The 23,992-nt window shown below is 43.6% G+C and overlaps 1 protein-coding gene across 1 annotated transcript in view; it reads left to right on the top strand.

Moving 5' to 3' along the window:
- golga2 (golgin A2) overlaps nucleotides 1-14,464 on the top strand; it is an 88,244-nt gene extending 73,780 nt beyond the window's left edge. The window contains exons 26-29 of the mRNA XM_080211901.1: nucleotides 3,521-3,623; nucleotides 6,648-6,754; nucleotides 7,733-7,892; nucleotides 9,745-14,464. Of these exons, the coding sequence (XP_080068027.1) occupies nucleotides 3,521-3,623; nucleotides 6,648-6,754; nucleotides 7,733-7,892; nucleotides 9,745-9,998 (624 nt within the window). The 3' untranslated portion in view covers nucleotides 9,999-14,464. The remainder of the gene's footprint in view (nucleotides 1-3,520; nucleotides 3,624-6,647; nucleotides 6,755-7,732; nucleotides 7,893-9,744) is intronic.
- Nucleotides 14,465-23,992: the final 9,528 nt, after the last annotated feature.

Below are 23,992 nucleotides of genomic sequence, written 5' to 3'. Positions count from 1 at the left end.
CAGAGGGATTATTTCCATTTAGAAAGGAAACAAGGACGAGAGGGCACAGCCTCAAAATAAGGGGAAGTCAACTTAGAACAGAGTTGAGGAGGAACTTCTCTGAGGGGAGTGAATCTTTGGAATTCTCTGCCCATTGAAGCAGTGGAGACTACCTCCGTTAAATGTGTTTAAGTCACAGGTAGATGATTTCTGATCAATAAGGGAATTAAGGATTATGGGGAGCAGGTGGGTAAGTGGAACTGAACCACTTTCAGATCAGCCATGATCTTATTGAATGGCAGGGCTGGCTTGAAGGGCTAGATGGCCTACTCCTGCTCCTATTTCTCATGTTCTTATGACTCTGAGAGTCAGATTCTTGATTGACAATTTTGAGGTGCATAGATCAGCTAGATAGTCAATATCTTTTCCCAGAGATAGGGGAATCTAAAACTAGAGGGCATAGGTTTAAGGTGAGTGGGGAGAGATACAAAAGTGTCCAGAGGGACAAATTTTTTCATGTAGAGGGTGGTGAGTTTCTGGAATGAGCTGCCAGAGGTAGTAGTAGAGGCAGGTACACTTTTAAAAAGCATTTAGACAATTACATGAATCAGATGGGTGTAGAGGGATATGGGCCAAATGCAGGCAATTGGGATTACCTTAAAGGTTTAAAAAAAGAATGGCATGGAGAAGTTGGGCCAAAGGGCCTGTTTTCATGCTGTAAACCTCTATGACTCTATGGCAAGGGAAGGTTGATTGGACAGGGAAGTAGGGTTGAGGCTGCAATCAAGTTGGTCATGATCTTATCAAATGGTGGAGCAGGCTTGAGGGGGCCAACTAGCTCCTAATTTATATGTTTGTATAGTAGGTGTGTATTTGGGTGATGGTGTCTCATTTACCTCTGGGCATACTATTGTTAGAGCGACAAAGAATCCAGGTTGAATTTGAAGTGCTTCTGAATTCTGAGCTGGAAGCTTATTGTCTTGTATGCTTTATTCTTGTTTCCTAATGTGAATATGATTCAAAGGTGTTATTTTGATGATGTACGACCCGAATAGCCAACTATGACGCTATTCGCTAGAGTACCCAAAGATGCCAATGGTGGTGTCAAATACCAGTATCAAATTAATACAAACGGTAACTTTAGCACTTTAACATAATGAATGCCCCAAGGTGCTTCACAGGAGCATTATCCAAAGTATGACATCGAGCCTCATACTTGGTCAAAGTGGAAGATTATAAGAAGTGCCTTAAAGGAGGAAAGTGTGGTAGAGACACTGAAGTATAGGGAGGGAATTCCAGAGCTTGGACCTAGACTAGTTTGATTTAATTTATTATTGTCGCATTTATTAACATGCAGTGAAAAGTACTGTTTCTTGTGTGCTATACAGGCAGAGCATACCATTCGTGGAGAGAGAAACGAGAGAGAGTGCAGAATGTAGTGTTCTCAAGGGCAACTAGGGATGGGCAATAAATGCTGGCCAGTCAGCTACGCCCGTGTCCCACGAATGAGTAAAAAAAGTAGCTACAATCATAGCTGAGGTGTAGAGAAAGATCACCTTAGTGTGAGGTAGGTCCATTCAAAAATCTGACAGCAGCAGGGAAGAAGCTGTTCTTGAGTCGGTTGGTGCGTGACCTCAGACTTTTGTATCTTTTTCCTGGTGGAAGAAGGTGGAAGAGAGAATGTCTGAGGTGCATGGGGTCCTTAATTATACTGGCTGCATTGCCGAAGCAGCGAGAAGTGTACGCACAGTCAATGGATGGGAGGCTGGTTTGAGTGATGGATTAGGCTACTTTGATGACCTTTTGTAGGTTCATGTGGTCTTGGTCGGAGCAGGAGCCATACCAAGCTGGGATACAACCAGAAAGAATGCTTTCTATGGTGGATCTGTAATGGTTGGTGAGAGTTGTAGCTGACATGCCAAATTTCCTTAGTCTTCTGAGAAAGTAGAGGCGTTGGTGGGCATGAAGGCACAGTTTCCAATGGAAAAGCGATTTATGATTGACGATGCACAAAAGGCCAGAATTAGAAGAGCGTAGATATCTGAGGGTTGTCGGGATGGCGGAGATTACAGAGATGGGAGGGCCAAGGGATTTGAAAACAAGATTGATAATTTCAAAATCAAAAATTGACTGGGAACCAGTGTAGATTACTGAACATAGAGATGACAAGTGAATGGGACTTGCTGTGAGGGCAGCAAGGTGGCGCAGGTGGTTAGCACTGTTTCCCCACAGCACCAGGGACCCAGGTTACAAAATACCTACAGTGCAGGAGGAGGCCATTCGGATCATCGATTCTGTGCTATCCATAGCCCCACCCAGGCCCTATTCCCATATCCCCTCATATTTACCCTGCTAATCCCCCTGACACTAGGGTTAACTTAGCATGTCCAATCAACCTAACTTGTACAACTTTCAATTCTAGCCTTGGGTGACTTCTGTGCGGAGTTGCACATTCTCCCAATGGCTGTGAGAGTTTCCTCCAGGTGCTCCAGTTCTTACCGTATTCCAAAGATGTGCAGGTTAAGTGGATTAGCCATGCTAAATTGCCCTTTAATATCTCGATGTGTGGGTTAGGGGGAATCAGCCACAGTAAATGCGCAGGATTATGGGGATAAGTTGGGAAGGTGGACCTGGATAAGATGCTGAGTTAGGTGCAGACCCGATGGGCTGAATGGCTTCCTTCTGCTCTGTCAGGATTCCATGGTTCTATAAGACATAGGCAGCAGAGTTTTGCATGTTGAATAGGGTAGAATATGGGAGACCAACAAGGGTGCATGGTCAGGTTTACAGCATGAAAACAGGCTCTTTGGCCCAGCTTGTTCATGCCACCTGTTTTTTTTTAAGCCACTAAGCTAGTTCCAATTGTCTGTGTTTGACCCATATCCCTCCATACCCATCTTACCCATGTACTTGCCTAAATGCTTTTTAAAAGACAGAATTGTACCTGCTTCTACTACTGCCTATGGCAGGTCATTCCAGACACTCAGCACCCTCTGTGTGGGAAAACAAAATGCCCTCTGGACCCTTTTGTATCACTCCCCTCCCACCTTAAAACTATGCTCTCTAGTTTTAGACTCCCCTATCTTTGGGAAAAGATGTTGACTATCTAGCTTATCTGTGCCCCTCAGCCCTAAGTCTCCTATGTTTCAGGGAAAAACATCCCAGTCTATGCTGGCTGTGCTGGCATTTATAGTCCACACAAGGCCCAAAACAGGAGGGATGGATAGAAAGTTAGAAGTTTATAGAGGGAGTTTCAAAGCTTGGGCCAGAGCTGAAGGCTCAGCTGTCAGTGGCTGAGTGAAGACCAGCTGTGTGCAAGAGACTGCAATTGGAAAAGTACCCGGATCTCTGAGGTTGACGGTTTGAGTTTACAAGGCTGAGGATTTTAATATCGAGTCATTGCTGGTCTGTCAACATCTGTAGAAAGAAATAACGGACTAATGTTCTGATAGCACACTGTGTTTGCATCTGTATCAGATGTTCTTTCTGTCACCCTTTTTGTTTGATGACACTATTCATGCCTTTTTGATTTTGTTAATAGGCTCAATTAGCAAACCTGTTGGAAGAAAAGATTGATCTAAAGCAGAAGTTGGGACAGCTGGAGCATTATTGTACACAGTTATCTGGGGAGACAGATACAATAGGTATGTCATCTTATTAGAGAGAAATCTCTGACTTGTTCTACAATGCCATGTTTTTATAGTTTATTTATTAGTGTCACCAGTTGGCTTTCATTAACACTGCAATGAAGTTATTGTGAAAGTCCCCTAGTCGCCACCGTGTTACACATTCTGTCAGCTAGTCCCTATTGAGGGATATTGGTGTTAACATTATAGTTGTTTTATTATACCCACCCTCCTGCTTTCACCTTCATCTCTTTCCTCACCCACCCCCTACATTCTCCACACTCCATCTCCTTTCTGCAAAAGCTTGAGCAGTAAGTGACTGAAGGCCATTTTTTTCACAACTAATGCCCCAGTCAAGCTTGATCTAGTGCAGTTTCCAACAAGAATCACTCTGTAGCAACTAGGAACGGAAGTTCCAGATTGATTTTTCTCTCATGCCTCAACCCCTCTCATCTGCACTGCTAAACCTGGCAAGATTGACTAACTTGGCCATTCAGGGAACTACGTTAATGAATTTCTAATTGGCATTATTGTGAAGTCTGCAACACCTTTATCACTAAACTTTGCATGTAAAAGCTTCATTTTTGTTTTCAATGGAATGAGTCATTTGAGCACCAACCGCTTTTTGTTTTTGCCAAGATGGAATAAACATTTGGCATGCATGGTGGCACGGTGGTTAGCACCACTGCCTCACAGTGCCAGTGACCCCGGTTCAGTTCTGGCCTTAAGTGACTGTCTGTGTGGAATTTACATATTCTCCCCGTGTCTGCATGCGTTTCCTTCAGGCACTCTGGTTTCCTTCCGCAGTCCAAAGGTGAGCAGGTTAGGTGGGTCGGCCACGCTAAATTGACCCTTAGTGTCCCTCAATGTATACATTAAATGGATTAGCTATGATAAATGCAAAGGGTTATGATTTATAGAATGATTTTGATTTGATTTATTAAAAAGTATTGTTTCTTGCGTGCTATACAGCCAAAGCATACAGTTCACAGAGAAAGAAACGAGAGAGTGCCAAACGTAGTGTTACAGTCATAGCTGGAGTGTAGAGAAAGATGAACTTAATGCAAGGTAGGTCCATTCAAAAGTCTGGACAGCAACAAGGCAGAAGCTGTTCTTAAGTCAGCTGGTACGTGACCTCAGACTTCTGTATCTTTTTCCTGAAGGAGAAAGATGGAAGAGAGAATGTCCAGGGTGCATGGGATCCTTAATTATGCCAGCTGCTTTTTCGAGGCAACAGGAAGTGTAGACAGAGTCAGTGGATGGCAGACTGATTTGCGTGATGGATTGGGCTACATTCATTACCTTTCTTATTCCTTGCGGTCTTGGGCAGAGCAGGAACCATACCAAGCTGTGATACAACCAGAAAGAATGCTTTGTATAATGATCTGTAAAAGTTGGTGAGAGTCGTGGCTGACAGCCAAATTTCGTTAGTCTTCTGAGAAGTAGATGATTTGGCAGGCTTTCTTAACTATAGTGTTGGCATGGGGGGACCAGGACAGGTTGTTGGTGATCTGGACACCTAAAAACTTGAAGCGCTCAACGTTTTCTACTTCATCCCTTTGATGGCGACAGGAGCATGTTCCCCTTTACGTTTATTGAAGTTCATGACAATCTCCTTTGGCTTGTTGACATTGAGAGAGAGATTATTGTTGCCACACCAGTTCACCAGATTCTCTATCTCATTCCTGTACTCTGTCTTCTTATGGAGGGCAGCACCTAGGTAGTACAGACTTGATGGCCTGAATGGCCTCCTCCACTGTCAGGATTCTATGGTTCTTTGGTTGAACTTCTTTCCTACGCAAGAACTACTTATTGGTCCTCATTGTCCTTTATATTGTTCAGTACAGTGCTGATAGCAATCATGGAGAATGGAAATCGGATTGGGAGTACTAGGTCCAGTACAACTGCTATTTAATATTGACATCCTACTGGTCAATGTCTCTTTAATTCATCTTGTGGGGATCACTTTTTACTGAAAAATGTTCAGCAACGACAAGTAAAATAAAGTCTACTTATTAGTCACAAGTAAGGCTTACATTAACACCGCAATGAACTTACTGTGAAAATCCCCTAGTCGCCACACTCTGGCGCATGTTGGGGTTAATGCACCTAACCAGACTCTGGGAGGAAACCGGAGCACCCTGAGGAAATCCACACAGACATGGGGAGAGTGTGCAGACTCCACACAGACAGTGACCCAAGCTGTAATCGAACCTAGGTCCCTGACTCTGAGGCAGCAGTGCTAACCACTGTGCCACCTGTGATAAGATGGACAATGCGGACAAGTCAGGAACATTTAAGTTATGAGGAGCGGTTGTGTAGGCTTGTGTTGTTTTCGTTGGAGCAGAGAAGACTGAGGGGTGACCTGACTGAGGTGTTCAAGCTTGAGAGACAAGGACAGAGTAGATATGAAGCAGCTGTTCCTCTTGGTTGAAAAGTCAGTCACGAGGGTACACAGGTTCAAGGTGAGGGGCAGGAGGTTTAGGGGGGTTGTGTGGAAGAACTTTTTTCACCCAGAGGGTGGTGAGGGTCTGGAATATGCTGCCAGGGAGGGTGGTGGAGGTGGGTTGCCTCACATCCTTTAAAAGGTACCTGGATGAGTACTCGGCACAGCATAACATTCGGGGCTATGGAATTAGTTGGGAGTTGAGATGTTTCTAATGTGTTAGTGTGGATTCGATGGGCCAAAGGGCCTCTTCTGCACTGTTTGGTTCTATGAAATCATTGGGATGAGGACCGAGGTAGCAGTTCTGACATAACTGAAGCCTTGTTGAGGTTCAGTGGCTTTGTAAAAATTCTGTGGCCCAGACAGTTGGCTCACAGCAGGTTGCTAGAATGATACAGTGCAGAAATCGGTCATTTCTCCCTTTTATTCCTATGCCAGGTCCTTGAAAGTTGCTCTTTTTTCCCACAGTTTTGAAACCTTTTTCTTTTCAGCTTCTCACTCCCTCCCTCCTTTTGTTTTCCTCTGCTGAACGTGACTGGTTGTGGATAGAGTCGAACGTTTCTTTCCTATGATGATATTTACCTTTCTGCCTCCAGGTGAATACATTGCACTCTACCAAAAACAGAGAGCTATACTCAAAGAGAGGCACATGGTGAAGGAGGAGTACATCTGCAAGCTGGCCCAGGATAAGGAGAAGCTGAGGGTAATTTTTGTTCCGATAATGCTGAATATCTACTCTTTTAAGATGCTTACCTTTGTCACTCTCTCTTTAAAAATAGCCCAAGTTTCTCCGACATCTGTTAAGAGGTGGTGGTGTGTGGGAGACGTGATTGAAAGGTATTACTGAGCAAAGATGCTGAATTCATAATATCAGTGGTCACTGCCTAAAGTTGCCACATTAACTCAGCTCATTGCCAGCTAGGCTCAGTAGCTGAGATGGTATTCACAAAATGCACTGGATAAAAGCAAATTACTGCGGATGCAGGAATCTGAAACCAAAAGAGAGAACGCTGGAAAATCTCAGCAGGTCTGGCAGCATCTGTTAGGAGAGAAAAGAGCTGACATTTCGAGTCTAGATGACCCTTTGTCAAAACTGAAAGGCGTAGAAAGTGGGAGATATTTATACTGCAGGGTGAGGGAATGAAAGATGAGCCATAGCCACAGAAACCAGGGGAAAGGCTGCTAATGTCAGCCCATAGAAAGAATAGAAAGTGTGAATGCCAGTAAATCTTTCCTTGGATAAGGGGACCAAAACTGTTCATAGTATTCCAGTTGTAGTCTAACTAGTGCCTTGTATAGTTTTAGTAAGACTTATTTCAAAATGCTCTGCTATTAGCTATCACACATTTTCCCAATGATGGATGTTAAGCTAACTGGCCTATAGTTTATCTTTTTTTTATCTCTCCTTTTTGAAAAAAGGTGTTACTGTGGCAGTTTTCCAACCCTCTGGAACTTTTCCAGAATTTAAGGATTCTTGGAAGATTACTGTCAGTGCAACCACTATCTCTGTTGCTGACTTTTTAATATCCTAGGATGCAACCCATTGGGTCCGAGGGACTTTAGCTCCATTACTTTCCCTAATACTTTTTCTCTGGTGATAATTATTTTATTTATTACCTCCCCCCACCCTTTTGACCTTTGATTATTTGGTATAACCTTAAGGTGTTAATTATTATTTCAGAAAAAATTAGGAGAACTGCAGGAACTTTCGTTGGAGTTGGCAAGTGAGCGAAAGAAATGGTACGATCGATACGTTCGTTTCATCAGAGAGTCAAAGATGCCATTAACAGCTGAGATGCGACAGGACGTACTGGAAGAAGATCTAGTGTCAAACCTTGAAGGTTTGTCATTTTTAAGTAGTCCTCTGCAGCTGTATATCTTTTGTTGTCCTTCCTTTGTTTTTTCTCGATTTCCCTCTGTTTCCTTGACAGAAGAATGCTGTATTATACTAGGGTTTCCTTCTGCCTTCCCTTTGCGGAGCAACTTTGTGCCTGGGGTCACATGCCAGCAGTTGAAGTGCACCATCTGGGCTGACACTCCAGTGCTGTCCTGTGAGTGCTGCTTCACTTGAGCTCCCCCTCTGCCTGTTCTCATTCTCCTTTAGAACTGCAGAGCATTCTCCTTCTCTACTGATGTCCTCAACTAATACCACCTTTTCACCACAGTGCCTGTAAGCTACTGACTCTGACAAGCCATTATACTTACCTGCACTCAAAGCTGCTGAAAGCAGTGGGGGAAGCAACCATCAAAATGTTCATTCTATAATACCTTTGAGGTGGTAAAATGGCACCAAATCACTTAAGGTGGTAGGACGGGTGGCCATAACCTTGTTCACAAAAGTAGGCTTTAAGATGTGTCTTAAAGGGGCAGAAAGGTGGGCATGGTGGCACAGTGATTCACATTGTTGTCGCAGTGCCAGGGATCCGGATTTGATTCCCAGCTTGGATTACTGTCGCTGCAGAGTCTGCACATTCTCCCCTGTGTCCTTGTGGGTTTCCTCCGGGTGCTTCGGTTTCCTCCCACAGTCCGAAAGATGTGCTGGTTAGGTGCATTGGCCGTGCTAAATTCTCCCTCATTGTACCCAAACAGGCACTGGAGTGTGGTGACTTCATTGCAGTGTTAATGTAAGCCTACTTGTGACACCTAATAAACAAACCTTAACATTTCTTGCCCCTCCCAAAATCTCAGTGCCTGTCGTCCAGTTCTTGCCCTCTAAGCTGGTCCTGGATTGGAGGGAGAGGGAAGCACACGGGAAATTTGGTCCTTGGTCAGTTCCAGCTCTACTCTTCCAGTCACTAGGGGACAGCAGGCCCTGGTGAGCCTTGTAAGTGTCCAGCTCTGATCTGTGAAGTACAGAGGCCACTTAACAGGAAAAAGGTTCTGCCTGCTTCCTGAAAGGATCTTGCAGCTAGAGACTGTTTTCCTGTGGATACAGGTTTGAGGGACACTCTTTGATGCGACAGGGGAAATCTTTACAACCTAGGAGAGTTGACTTCTGTGTGAGGAGCTTGAAAATGATCAGTCTTGACTTTCCCTTAACCTACAGTGGGTGGAAAAGCTTTTTGTGATATGGTCGTTCAGGGCAAACTTTTTTAAATTTGTGACTTGCCTGGTGTAGGTAAGATTTTATAGTATTTTTTCAACTTCTATTTGTCCCTCATCCTGCCTCTGTCTTAGCACAGTGGTTAGCATTACTGCCTCACAGCACCAGGCACCCAGGTTCAATTCCAGCCTAGTGTGAAATTTGCATGTCTTCTCGTGTATGTGTAGGTTTCCTCCCACAGTTCAAAGATGTGCCAGTTAGACGGATTGACCATGCTAAATTATCCCAGGATTAGCCATGGTAAAAGAGCAGGGTAATGGGGATAGAAAGGGAGGTGGGCCTGGGTAAGATGCTGAGTCGGTACAGACTTGATGAGCTGAATGGCTTCCTTCTGCACTGTAGGAATTCTGTGTTGACTGATCCATAGACCACTTTACTGGGGTGTCCCACCCTGATGAGTGTTTTAAGATTTACTGTGGTTATTATTAGAGCAAAGATTTTGACACAGTTTGGGAAGTGCCACACATTTCTGAACTTACCATGTGGAACATTAGAAGGACAGTTCAGCTGCAGAACACTTCCGTAACCTGATAAACTCTCAGCCAAATTAATATCTTCAATTTTCTTTCTCCTTTCTGCCCCCCTTCCAGATCTAGAAGACATCGGCTTGGGAGATGATATCGAGTCTGAAAGCACTTCCCTCAGCTCCCGTTCTTCCAGCCGCGGTCCTGCGCCAAAAACAGGTTTACCCTCTGAGGACTACACTACAAAAAAGATCATAGAACTTACCGAAGAAATCCAGAACCCACAGGCTCAACCGAGCTCCACCCTGACCTTTATCAACTGTGTTCCCCTTTTCTACAAACTCACTGAAAACGGGGTCATGAAGATCGAAGTCGTCTAGAGATCCAATCGACTCAAGCACAGGGAATGCAATATTTTTGAGGGCAAGGATGTTGTAAAAAGTTATATAGTTAAGGATTTAAAAAACTACAATCACCAACATTGGTATAACGATGAGGAATTTTTGAGACGAGAGCAGTCGAGGTTCTACCAAGCGCCAGTGTTAATCCAGCATGACCTCTATTAATGCCTCAGTAATTCTAAACCGTTCCTTTAACAGCTGCTTGGAAACAGTTTACAAACATAATCATTTATATTGTGAGTTTTTAAATCCTACTCTGGTGATTTCCACTCCTACCTTCCCTTCCCAAAGATTTGAGTTCTTGTAATTCTTAAATGATGATGGTAGGATTGTCCCAATCAGTAGCCATTTGACCAGACTGCTTTTGTAGACTTATCACACTACCCTTAAGGCTCTATGGCAACTTAGTACATTTCTCTAACAACCAGACAGCGATGGGGAATTGTGAAAATAATTGCATTTTGAAATAGATATTCCCACCATTTTATGTATTAAGTGTAAAAAACAAACTTTATTTAAACTGTTGTACTTTTTAAATTTAGAAATGTGTTTCTAGAGTTCTCCCACCCAAAAGGGTCTAGCAGATTATAGGTATCACCATGCATGTGTTGGTCAACCAGAGGAACAGGTTCGACCCTGAGATCAGATTGACTTTTGATCCTTGTTGTCCCAGGGTATTATGTTACGAATCAGACACTTGGAGTGATGTCCCCAAGCTGCTGACTTCAGCAGAATTTGGGGCATTTAGGGGACATGTTAACCTGTAAGTTTCTGTTACTCTTGTTTTTGAATGAGGTTCACACTAGTGAATGTGCTGTAAGCAAGGGGAAATTTCAGTAAGTCATGTGCTGAGCGTCGGGTGCTCTGTGACATGTCTAATTATCCAAAGCCACAGATTGGACAATTATAGATTTTCTGCAGAGCTCAAGGAAGCCATTGTGATAGAATCAGTTTAGCTAGGCATGGTGGCACAATGGTTAGCACTGCTGCCTCAGGCCAGCAACCCAGGTTTGATTTCTGGCTTGGGTCACTGTGCGGTGTTTGCACGTTCTCCCCATGTCTGCATAGGTTTTCCTTCGGGTGCTCCGGTTTCCTCCCACACTCCAAAGATGTGCGGTTAGATGAATTGGCCATGCTAAATTCTCCCTCAATGTACTCAAACAGGTGCCAGAGTGTGGCGACTAGGGGATTTTCAAGTAACGCCATTGCAGTGTTAATGTAAGCCTATTTGTGACTAATAAATAAACATTACTTTAGTCCCACCTTCCAGCTCTGTAGCTTTTTAGGTTGCAGTACCTAAAATACATTTCCAAGTGTATTTTTAAATGAAGCCTCCACTAGCTCTAACCAGCAGTGATTGCCAGATTCCACCACCCTCTGGGTGGAAGAAATTCTCCTCTGTTATCCATTAATCCTTCTGCCAGTTATTTAAAACTACACCCTTTCCTTTGTATTGATCTCTCTACTAATAGATATAGCTTCTTCTTATCTACTATCTAAGGCCCTCGGATTTTTATACTGCTCAATTAAATCTCCCCCTAGCATCCTCTGAATAGGCTGGCCTTGTTTGCTTTCTAAATGATCTTTCCTCAAACTAAAATTCCCCATTCTTTGCAATATCCTTGTGAATCTCTTCTGTACCCTCAAGATTTTGACTTTCTCTATCAAACCTCTCAACTTTCTCTAAGATGAGAACCCTAGCTTCTCGCATCTATCCGTGTAACAGAATCCACTCTCAAATCTCTTCTGTTTCCTCTCCCAGGGCTTCCCGTTCTTCCTCACGTTCAGAAGCTTATTGCTTCTGTCATCTTACTTAGCACTGCAACTATAGTTACTAGGAATTTCCTTACATTCATTCTTAAAAAGTGTCACATTTGACACTTTTCCAATCCTCTAGCACTTCTCCTGGATTTGTGGAATTTTGAAAGATTGTGGCAGGCCCTTCTGCTATATCTGCCCTCGCTCATCAGTGTGCCATGGTTACCTGTACGTGGTCAGATTGTGAAGGCGTCATACTTAAATGGAATGTGAAGATGTACCCTAGTTAACTGTACATGGTGAGATGATGAAAGTTGCTGTACATGGTGAGGTAGTGAAAGTAGCTGGACATGGTGAGATGATGGAATGTGTCATGGTTACCTGTATATGGACAGATTGTGACGGTGTCAAGTTTACCCGTATGTGGTCAGTATGAAGATGTGCCATGGTTATCAGTCCTTGATCAGATTGTGAAGACGTGTCATGGTTATCTGTACACGGACATATTTAAGGTGTTGAATTTGTCAGTACATGGTCAAGGTGAAGGTGTCAAGTTTAGCTGTATGTGGACAGATGGTGAAGGTGTAAGTTTTACCAGTACATGGTCAGAAAGTGAAGGTGTCCGGTTTACCTGGATGTCAGGTTTACCTGTACGTGGTCAGATTGTAAAGATGTCAAGTTTACCTATACATGGTCAGATTGTAAAGATGTGTCAAGTTTACCTGTACGCAGACTGTAGTGTTTCCTGTTTACCTATTCATACACAGGTAATCGTGCCACAGTTTTGTAATCTTGTCATGTGCAAGAAAGCATAACATACCTGTTAAGTGTACATGAATTGTGTATTGTTGTATATAAGTGGTGCCATTAACCAAGGATTCATGTGCTCCTATAGATGCACACTGAAGCTGGTGGTTGGGTCAGGTGGTGTATGTGTGTAAGATATAACTTTGTAAATAAATTATTTTAAAAGTAAAGATGATAAAGATTGACTTTCTCCTTTAATATTTTACCCTTCAGCTGACTGTCTGCTCATGAGAATTCTCAAGGTATCTTGTTTTTCTGTACCTATGGTATCATGTTATTCCATGTACCTGGTTGAATTGTCAAGGTGTGCCATGTTGCTCTGTACACGGATTCTGAAGGTCTGCTATGTTTCCCACATGTGTAGCCGGTGAGGATGATCAGGTATTTCTTCCCTTAGCAACCTAGGATATGTTTCATCTGGCACTGGCGATTTATCCACTTTCAGGGATGCTAAACATCTTGATATTTCCTCCCTCGTGATGTTTATCCCATCAAATATTTCATCCCTCCACATCCTCATCTACAATGTCTGCTTCATCTCTTTGTGAAAGCAAATTATTCTTTCAGAGCTATGCCCAGATCTTGCTCTGCTGCATGAGAGTTACTTACTTTGGTCTCTCCTTGGCATTATTCTTCTTAGTCACCCTCTTCATCTTTACATGTTTATCAAACATTTGGAGTTTTCTTTGATTTTATTTGTCAATATTTTTTCATGCCCTCTCTTCGCTTTCCTATTTCTCTCTTCTCTCCCTCTCCACCCTCCCCACCCCCAATTTCTCTCTCCTATCTTTCTCTGCCAACTGCCCCCCTCCCTGCAACCAATAACTCCCTTAAACCAGCTAGCTAAGCCATCTGTACAATGCGACTCATCTATTCTATGCATCACCGTACTTGTAAAACCTACATATCAATTCTTACCCCATTCGATGCCTCGATCATCTCCACTTCTATAGATACTTTGTCAATATCCTCTTCCTGAGTAATGAATATTTTTTGTATTGGTGTTTTAATGATTTTACTCATGCAAGACACCCCCATCCCTTTCCCTTTGTGAAAATGTTATCCCCCATCAATGTTTCAGTAATTCCAAGTCCTGCAATAACCACCATTCTATGATTCTGGCGTGGTTCTGCAGTGCTAATGTGATCTTTCCTGTCTCTATTAGGGACCTGTAGAATACCAGCAGTAGTGTGATCACAGTATGCTGTCCTTGTCCCCTCAATGACATCCTGTTTTTCCAACACTTGTCAGTACTTCATTAGACATTGTGGTAGAGTGTCTTTTGGACTCCACCTGTAGGTTATCTGACCCCACTGCCTTTATTTTAAAAATCATGAAAGATTTCTCTTGTGACATTTTGCTTATTTTTTTTGCACCCCACCCCCTCCCCAAGCTGTGTGCATTTTATAAAATAACATGAACCCGAGATCACTTTCAGATGATCTGCATGTATTCACCCCTGACCTAAAAATTACGGTGTTTGTCAGTGTCAGAGGTTTGAACAACTTAGGAATTCGGAGCATTTATAATGAACCTCCTGAACTGAATAAGGTTTGTCGTCCATCTAAGTCCAAACTTGACGCTTTGCCTCTTTCCCCCTAATTTTTGTTTGTCTTCCTCAATATTCCCATGGAGCGCAACAATTATAACCAGCGGTTTGCTGTTTGATTGGTTCACAAGGGAGAGAGTTCCCCCACCCCGACATTTCACTTTACTGTGGCTATATGATGCAAATAAGAGGAAACAGAAGCGAGAAGGTCTAGGGGCTTTCGTATTGTTGTATTCTGGAATGTAGCTGTGTTCTGAGTTGCCATACTGTATATATAAAAAATAAATAAAGACAGATTAATGTACAGCCTTGCAATGCCAGGTGCAAACAATTCTGTATATGGCGTACTTGTGTAAGAGTTTGTAAATTCATTATGGAGAAGAGATTGGCAGCATTTTGAGCTGTTGCTGATGGTGTATATCATAACTTGAATCTAATTAAAAGGAAGTTGGGGGGCTATGATTTTAGTATATTGCGGTATTTATTTGGGAGTTGAAGAATCAATTTTATTAAACAATGTGAAGAGAAACACATAGAAAAAAAAGTCTATTATTCTTCTGTGATCCTATTGGACTTCCTTGTTAAATAAACAGATTTAATAAATTGCACTCATCTCTTAGCCTTGTCCTAATTTTATACCTTGGTTTAAATCTGGCAAGTTTTCTCAATATTTAGTTGTTTGTTTTAAGCTCCCTTCAGCAGTTTCCATTACCAAAGAATCCCTACAGTGCAGAAGTAGGCTGTTCAGCCCATCAGCTTTCTGTCAGAGTATCCTACCCAGGCTCTATCCCTGTAGCCCCATGTATTTTCCCTGCCAAGTCCCCCTAACCTCCACATCTTGGAACACTTAAGGGGCAATTTAGCACAGCCAGTCAACCTAACCTGCACACCTTTTGCACTGTGGGAGGGAACCAAAGCACCCGGAGGAAACCCATGCAGACACGGGGAGAACATGAAGACTGCACAGTGTGTGACCTGAGGCCGGAATTCAACCTGGGTCCCTGGCATTGTAAGGCAACAGTGCTAACCACTGTGCCTACAATCATCCTTTATAGATGTAGAAAGTTCCAGGCCGTCTAACTCCAGTGAGCTGAAGCTTCTCACATAAACTTCTTAAGCCCTTGGCACAATGCAACAGAATCTACATCAAGAGATTATGAGAAGGGGGTTAAAATTGAAAAGGAGGAACTCTTTTTTGATAGAAGTAATAAGCATTCATGCTAAAGTGATGACCAAACCTAATGGGTCTGAAACAGCCATGCAAGGAAATAGTTTGAAGGGTCAGCAGCAACTGCTGTGTCCCACTGTTGGGACAAAACCTCAGCCGGTAAAGATTTGATTATGCACATAGTACGTAGTATTGATATTTGGAAAGGGTAGCAGTTATGCCAACAGTATGCTGCAGCAGCTGCACAGGATGCTTTCTGTTGGAATCTTTCAATTCTGAAAAGAATAAAGAACATACTACACTGTAATTACAGATTCCAACTGGTTTCTGAAGCGTTCCCCACCCCAGGGGATTGGGGGGATGGGGGGTATGAGGGGAGGGAGTCGTTTGGAATGCTCCTCTAATGAGCAGAAAAGGGTCATCTGGACTTGAAACGTCAATCCTTTTCTCTCCTTACAGATGCTGCCAGACCCGCTGAGATTTTCCAGCATTTTCTCTTTTGGTTTCAGATTCCAGCATCCGCGGTAATTTGCTTTTGTTGAAAGTTGTAACGAAACCCTGCTGATATGTGCGAGAGTGTTCTAAACTGAAACACTGCTTTTGTAAGGATTTTTTTTAGATATCAGCAAGAAATGTTTGCAGAAAGTGAGAACTTGGACTTCTTTCATTAAGCAACAAATAAAAGTATTTATTAAAGTGGAAGAAAGATGATAAAACACCACAAAAGAACAATTTTGTACTTGGATAGATTAACAGAAAGCACTTAGTTCCTCCAGGACTGCAAACACAAAAGTATCTGTTTTCCCTGTACCTAAACTCTACTAAGACTGTCAGTTCCCAAACCATAAGACTATCCTTCAAATCTTGCCAGTGGTTACCACACTGTGCAGCTTAAGTGACCAGGACTTGGGAATGGACTGGTTTAGTGAAGAGATCGTATGCACAAACTGGTTTTTGCCTTCACCAGTTCATCTCTCACTGAGCTATTTCCTGGGAGCGGCTACTCTTCAATCATGTCTTTCTGCTACCTTCAGACCCTCATCTCTGGCTGAACTAGTTTGTGGGGATGACTGCCTCTCTCTTGCTGCTGCTTCTTCAACACCTCATCTGTGTCTAAACTGCTTCCTGGCTCGCAGCATTCTAATTGTATCAATGGCAAAGCACATCCTGTTGCCCATTCCTTCTCTTAGTTGCTGTGTCGGCATGATTTATAAAATACGTGGCTATTTGATTGTACTTGTGCAAAAATAAACACGTTCCTTTTAATAGCATCCTATAATTTTTAGACAATCATCACCTCCACATTACTTTCGTCTCACACACCATATTGACTTGGACAAGTATCATTGTGCCCCCGATTCTGATGCAGTATTGCAAAAGAATGGTTAGCACTGCTGCCTCACAGTGCCAAGGACCCAAGTTCGATTCTGATCTTGGGTCACTGTGTGGAGTTCGCATATTGTCCCCATATCTGCATACCTCCCACTGTCTGAAGATGTGAAGTTTAGGTGGATTGGCCATGCTAAATTGCTTCTTGTGTGTAAGTCGGGGGGGGTGGGGGTGGACGCAGTTAGCAGGGTAAATATATGTCATTGTGGTGAAATGTCCTGTGTGGAATTGTTAGTGCATGATCAATGGGCTCCTTCTGCACTGTGGGGATTCTATGATTCAAAAAGCCTTGGAGCTCCCCTGGATGGATACCTTCACTGTACGAGTTACAGACGTTCAAGAAGGCTGCTCACCACTGCATTCTCTGGCTACTATGAATGGCAATGTTAATGGACTAGTCAATGGCATCCATGTTGCAAAGGATTTCTTTTTAAATAAAGGGTTTTGCAGCATTGAGTTCCACTGGATATGCAGCAAATGACAGCAGTGTTGTTGCTTCATTTGAATATGACACTCTTCAGGGGTCTCGATACACCACAGAGATAGAAAGATGCTAGGAGTGAAAAGTTGGATGTGAATGTTCTTACTGATGCCTCGGACTGCTTTGCTTCGATGGTTGTCGAGTAACAAATGAATTGGCGTTTATCAAAACGAGCCTTATTCTCTGTGTTGATGTTCTGAATCGCTAGAATTTCTTCTCTGCTGCTGCCTTGGGGTCCTTGTGCATGAGTCGCAAAAACCCAGCTTGCAGGTGCAGCAGGTGGTCAGGAAGGCGAATGGGATGCTGGCCTTCATAGCGAAGGGGATTGAATATAAAAGTAGGGAGGTCTTGCTGCAGCTGTATAGGGCATTGGTGAGGCCGCAACTGGAGTACTGTGTGCATTTTTGGGCGCCGCACCTGCGCAAAGATATTTTGGCCTTGGAGGGAGTGCAGAGGAGGTTTACTAGGCTGATACCAGAGTTGAGGGGGTTGAGCTATGAGGAGAGGCTGAATAAACTGGGCTTGTACTCGTTAGAGTTTAGAAGAATGAGGGGAGATCTCATTGAGACGTATAAGATGATGGATAGGATAGAGGTGGAAAGACTCTTCCCGCTCAAAAAAGACAGTAGGACTAGGGGGCACAGCCTCAAGATAAAAGGGGGGCGGTTTAGAACGGAGTTGAGGAGGAACTTCTTCACTCAAAGGGTGGTGAATCTCTGGAATTCTCTGCCCGTTGAAGTGGTGGAGGCTACCTCGCTAAATATTTTTAAGACGCGGGTTGATGGGTTTTTGATAGGAGAGGGGATTAAGGGTTATGGAGAGAGGGCGGGAAAGTGGAACTGAGCAGCGACAGATCAGCCATGATCTTATTGAATGGCGGGGCAGGCTCGAAGGGCTGGATGGCCTACTCCTGCTCCTATTTCTTATGTTCTTATGTTCTTATGTATCAAAACACAAGCATATCATCAAATCAGACAGATAATGAATACAGGAGCACCGCTCAGAAAACAGCTCAAATCTTTTCCCTGCAGGGTTTATTTCCCTTATGTCTGTAATTACTCTCAAATTGAGAGGTGCTATGCTAACTCATTCTAGTTTTGCAGTGAAGTTAAAATTCAGAAAGCTATTGGCTGCTTCAGTAAGATTGCTCATGTTAACTGCCAATTATTAACACTTGAAAAGTCCTGCACAGAAAATACACCATCATATCCAAACTTTCAAACATTGAACTTACTTATGTGGATTCCAACTTGGAACCTGTTGGGGCGGCACAGGGGCCCAGTGGTTAACACTGCTGCCTCTCAGCACCAGGAACTTGGATTCGGTTCCCGGTTTGCATCACTGTCTATGTGGAATTTGCATGTTCTTCCCATGTCTGCATGGGCTCCCTCTGGGATCTCTGATTTCCTCCCACAATCCAAAAATGTGTTGGTTAGTTGCATTGGCCGTGCTAAATTCTCCCTCAGTGTACCCAAACAGGTGCCGGAGTGTGGTGACAGGGGGATTTTCACAGTAACTTCAATACAGGGTGAATGTAAGCCTACTTGTGACTAATAAATAAATTTTACATTTTACTTTAACTCTCATCCTTCATCATATTATACCATAGCCTTTCTTATCGGAGAGATCCTCCACCATTCCATTTTTTTCCATTCCAGGTGTTTTCTCTAAATGTCATCCCTCCCAACCCTCCATTCATCCTGACACCTCTGTAAGAAGGATGGTGGTTTTTTTTTATTTATTCGTGGGACCTGGGTGTCGCTGGTTGGTCAGAATTTATTGCCCATCCCTACTTGTCCTTGTTCAGAGGGCAGTTGTGAGGCAACCACATTGCTGTGGTTCTGGAGTCACATTTAGGCCAGACCAGGTAAGGATGGCAGATTTCCTTCCCTAAAGGGAACCAGATAGATTAGTTGAGCTTCAGGATTAATAGATCTAGTGAGAATATCACTAGACCATCACCTCCCTGTGACATACTGATGCTCTGAGGCTGGCTGCTGGGAGATGCCATAGATTAGCCAGGCATAAGACACAGGAGCAGATATAGGCCATTTGGTACTTAGGCTTTTGGCTAAGATCAAGTGTCAGATCAAATCCATGATGGGATGCAATGCCTTTTGTCAGCTTGGATCTTGTTTGTCTCTCTCAAGGGCACCTTGGATTCAATTGGATTTTGAATTTGGTTTTTGGACCAAGCAAGGAATGGATTTGGGTTTTCCCAGTCCACTCTGAATATCAGTAACTTAAAATGGAGTAAAAATAGTTTTTAAAAGTAGACCATTCAGCCCATTGAGTTTACTCTGCTGTTCAACGGCAGAATGACTAATCTGCATATCCTCAACTCCACTTTCCCGCCTTATCCCCATAACTCTTGATTTTCTTGCTGATTAGAAATCTGTCCATCTCAACCTTGAACACACTCAATGACCCAGCCTCTACAGCCCTCTGCGGTGAAGAATTTGACATAGAGTCATAGAATCTTACAGAAGGAGGCCATTCAGCCCATCAAGTCTGCACCAACCACAATCTCATCCAGGCCTTATCCCCATAACCCCTTGCACTTACCCTAGCTAGTCCCTTTGACACTAAGGTGCAAATTAGTAAGCCAATCAACCTAATCTTTGGACTGTGGGAGGAAACCCATGCAGACACATAGACTCATAGAATCTTACAGTGCAGAAGGAGGCCATTTGGCCCATTGAATCACCACCAACCACAATCCCACGCAGGTCCTATGCCCATAACACCATGCATTTACCCTAGTTAGTCCCCCTGACACTAAGTAGGAATTTAGCATAGCCAATCAACTAAACTCGCACATCTTTGGACTGTGGGAGGAAACCCAAGCAAACTTGAAGAGAATGTGCAAGTTCCGCCCAGACAGTGACCCAAGCCGGGAATCGAACCCAGGTCCCTGGTGCTCTAAGGCAGCAGAGCTAATCACCGTGCTGCTCAAAACTATTCAATTAAGCACCAAAGGGAACATCATGATTTGAACTCAGGACCTTGAGATCTGCAGTCAAATGCTTTACCACTGAGCTATACCCCCATGACAGGCGTGATTCACCCCATCTATTTCCCCTCCTCTCTGAAGGAGTAGTGTAACTTCCATTCAACATCCATCCAGTTGGAACAGCTCAGACCAGATCTGAAACTCCGCGCTATTTAACAAGGATTTGTTAGCCCCATGACAGCAATGGCACAGATTATTCATTAAATACTTCTGGTGTCTGGAGAGTCAGCCTCATTCAGGGAAGGAGATACAGTGCAATCAACGGTCAACCTCCTGTCCTTCTCCATGAAATTAAACCGCTTCATGTCTGATCCAAACAGATTTTGTTATGTTCAAACATTTAGCAAGAGTTTTTTTTTATAATGCAGACACAGATTCCAACGAGCCAAAAAGAACAAATAGTCAGGAGTTCAGTATTCACACTGTGACAAGTTGATTTCAACTGGGATGGCAGTGCCAAGGTATCTGTTGTGATCCCCATCGAGTGAGTGATTACTGAGAGACTCAAGAACCTGAGGACTTCAGTTTACTTTCAGTTTGAGGCTTCATGGGGTGGCACAGTGGTTAGGATTGCTGCGTCACAGTGCCAGGGATCAGGGTTTGATTCCTGGCTTGGGTCACTGTCCGTGTGGGGTCTGCACGTTCTCCTCAGTTTCCTCCCATGCTCTAAGGACATGTTGGTTAGGTGCATTGGCCATGCTAAGTTCTCCCTCAATGTACCCAAACAGGTGCCAGAGTGTGGCGACTAGGGGATTTTTACAGTAACTTCATTGCAGTGTGAATGTAAGCCTACTTGTGTTATTAATAAATAAACTTTTATGAAACAACTTTATGACCTCTGGAATTCCAGGTACTTTACAACCAGTTAATTATTTTCGAAATGTAGTCACTTTGATTTATTGGCAATCTGCAGAACCAATTATTGCACAGCAAGGTCCCCCTAGCATGAGAGGGATGGATGGGCAATTAAATTACTCCAGTGGTGAAAGGGGAAAAGATTTGCATTTAAATATCACTGTTCACAATCTCAGGATGCTCCCAAGGACTTTGCAACCAATGGAGTATTTTTGATATGTAGTCTTGATTGAGAGTTGGTCAAATCACCAGGAGAATTGCCCAGTTTTCCCAATGCGATCCATACGCATTACCCTGGGTCCAATCACATTAACCGGGGTCTCTGAGTTACTCATCCAGTGACAGTACCTCTATGTCACCACTTCCCCAAGCTTTCGGTCATCTGATCTAATATCTCCTTATGTGGCTCAGTGAGATATTTCAGGTTTTTTAATTCATTTGTGGGACATGGGCGTCGCTGGCTGGCCCAGCATTCATTGTCCATCCCTAGGTGCCTGAGGGCAGTTGAAAGTCAACCACATTGCTGTGGCTGTGGAGTCACATGTAGGTCAGACCATATAAGAACCATATAAGATTTCCTTCTCTGAGCTAGATGGGATTTTCTGACAATCGGAGCGATCAATAGATTCTTAATTCCAGGTTTTTTTCATTGAATTCAAATTCCAACATCTGCCGTGGCAGGATTCGAACCCGGGTCCCCAGAACTTTAGCTAACTTTCTGGATTAATAGTGTAGCAATAATACCACTAGGCCATTGCCTTCCCTATGATGGGATGGTTTATCACATTAAAGATGCTGTATAAATATAAGTCCCTGTTTATTTATTAGTATCACAAGTAGGCTTACATTAACACTGCAGTGAAGTTACTGTGAAAATCCCCTGGTTGCCACACTCCGACACCTGTTCGGGTACACTGAAGGAGAATTTAGCGTGGCCAATGCACCTAACCAGCGTGTCTTTCGGACTGTGGGAGGAAACTGGAGCACCCGGAGGAAACCCACGCAGACATGGGGAGAACATGCAAACTCCACACAGACGGTGACCCAAACTGAGAATTGAACCAGAGTCCCTGGCGCTAGGGGCAGCAGTGCTAACTACGTGCTGCCCAAGTTGTTGTCTAATCAATCTGGGACAGAGCTGCCCACACTGGGGACATGTTCTACAGTACAGGAGAGGCACCTTCCGTGAGGTAGGTTAGCACTACTGTCCCAGAAGAATGGATGAAAAAGATCCCCGGCCTTGCCAGTCGGACTGTGAATGGGAAGTCATTGAGATAAAGGTATAGCTAGCCTGTAATTTTGTTCTCCGGTCTCGCTCTGAATACAGGTGCTGAATACATCTCTGATCTGATGTGATTTGACCATTAAGATCAGAAATGCCACTATCTCCTACTTGTCATGAATCAGTGGATTGATGGGGTCAGGTTTGCTGGGAGCTTTAGTGAGTTGGAGATTTGTAAAAGGAATTACGGAAACGTGAATGGGATATTGATCTCCGGGGCGGGTATTTTCTGCTATTCTGCTGAAAATGGATGTTGTTGTTATTGATTTTCTTTGTCAGGTATCGGGCTAATGGAATCCCAGGCTTATACTTACCAAGGGACACAGTCTCCGCTTTGTGAATAGCAGAATGCTTCCTCTGTATTCCACCTGCGTTTTCACTATCGCAGATCATTTGTATGTGTCAAACAAATTGAAGCATTTTCTTTAAACTATGTTCGGGGGTTGCCAGGCTGAGTGTGATCCATAACATCGACCGTAAACTAAAACAGTGGGTGGACCGGCAAAATCATCAAATCCCTACAATGCAGAAGAGGCCATTCGACCCATCATGTCTGCACTGACTCTGAGACAGAGTATCTTACCCAGGTCCTATCCTCCATCCTATTGCCATAACCCCATACATTTATCATGGATAATCCATCTCCCCATCTTTGGACACTAAGGGGCAATTTAGCATGGCCAATCCACCTGACCTACACATCTTTGGACACTAAGGGGCAATTTAGCATGGCTAATCCACCTAACCTACACATCTTTGGACACTAAGGGGCAATTTAGCATGGCTAATCCACCTAACCTACACATCTTTGGACACAAAAGGGCAATTTAGCATGGCTAATCCACCTAACCTACACATCTTTGGACACTAAGGGGCAATTTAGCAGGGCTAATCCACCTAACCTACACATCTTTGGACACTAAGGGGCAATTTAGCAGGGCTAATCCACCTAACCTACACATCTTTGGACACAAAAGGGCAATTTAGCAGGGCTAATCCACCTAACCTACACATCTTTGGACACTAAGAGGCAATTTAGCATGGCCAATCCACCTAACCAGCACATCTTTGGAGTGCAGGAGGAAACATGAGCACCCAGGGGAAACCCACGCAGACATGGGGAGAACATGAAAATTCCACACAGACAGTCACCCGAGACCAGAATCGAACCCGGGTCCCTGGCGCTGTGAGGCAGCAGTGCTAACCATTGTGTCACCCTGCCACCCCAAATACTAGCAATCTGAGATACAAACAGAAATTGCTCAACAGACACAAGTCGATCAGCTGTGAGGAGAAAGGAGAAAGGGAGGGTGAGGGTGTACGCAAGTAAAATGTTGCAGATGTTGCCAGTTTGGAATAAAAGCAGAAGATGCTGGATGTACCCAGCAGCTCACACAGCGCCCATGGCGAGGGGGGCAGGGTAAATGCTTCAGCTCAATAACCCCTCATCAGAGTTAGGAAATGTTCAGGAACATAAAAGATTTTAAGCAGATGATCTTAGATCAATAGTGAAAGGGAGAGTCTGCGATGGGGTGTAAGATGGGATAGGTTCGAGAAGCCGGGAGTACTGTCCTTGGAGAAGAGACAGAGAGGAGATTTGATTAGATTTGATTTATTATTGTCACATGTATTGATATACAGTGAAAAGCATTGTTTCTCATGCTCCGTATA

This window comes from Carcharhinus amblyrhynchos, chromosome 25 (genome assembly GCF_965287045.1).
Source record: "Carcharhinus amblyrhynchos chromosome 25, sCarAmb.v2.hapA, whole genome shotgun sequence".
In the NCBI taxonomy this organism is placed as follows: Eukaryota; Metazoa; Chordata; class Chondrichthyes; order Carcharhiniformes; family Carcharhinidae; genus Carcharhinus; species Carcharhinus amblyrhynchos.
The sequence above is the reverse complement of the archived record's forward strand: the minus strand, read 5'-3'. Positions and strand labels throughout refer to the sequence as shown.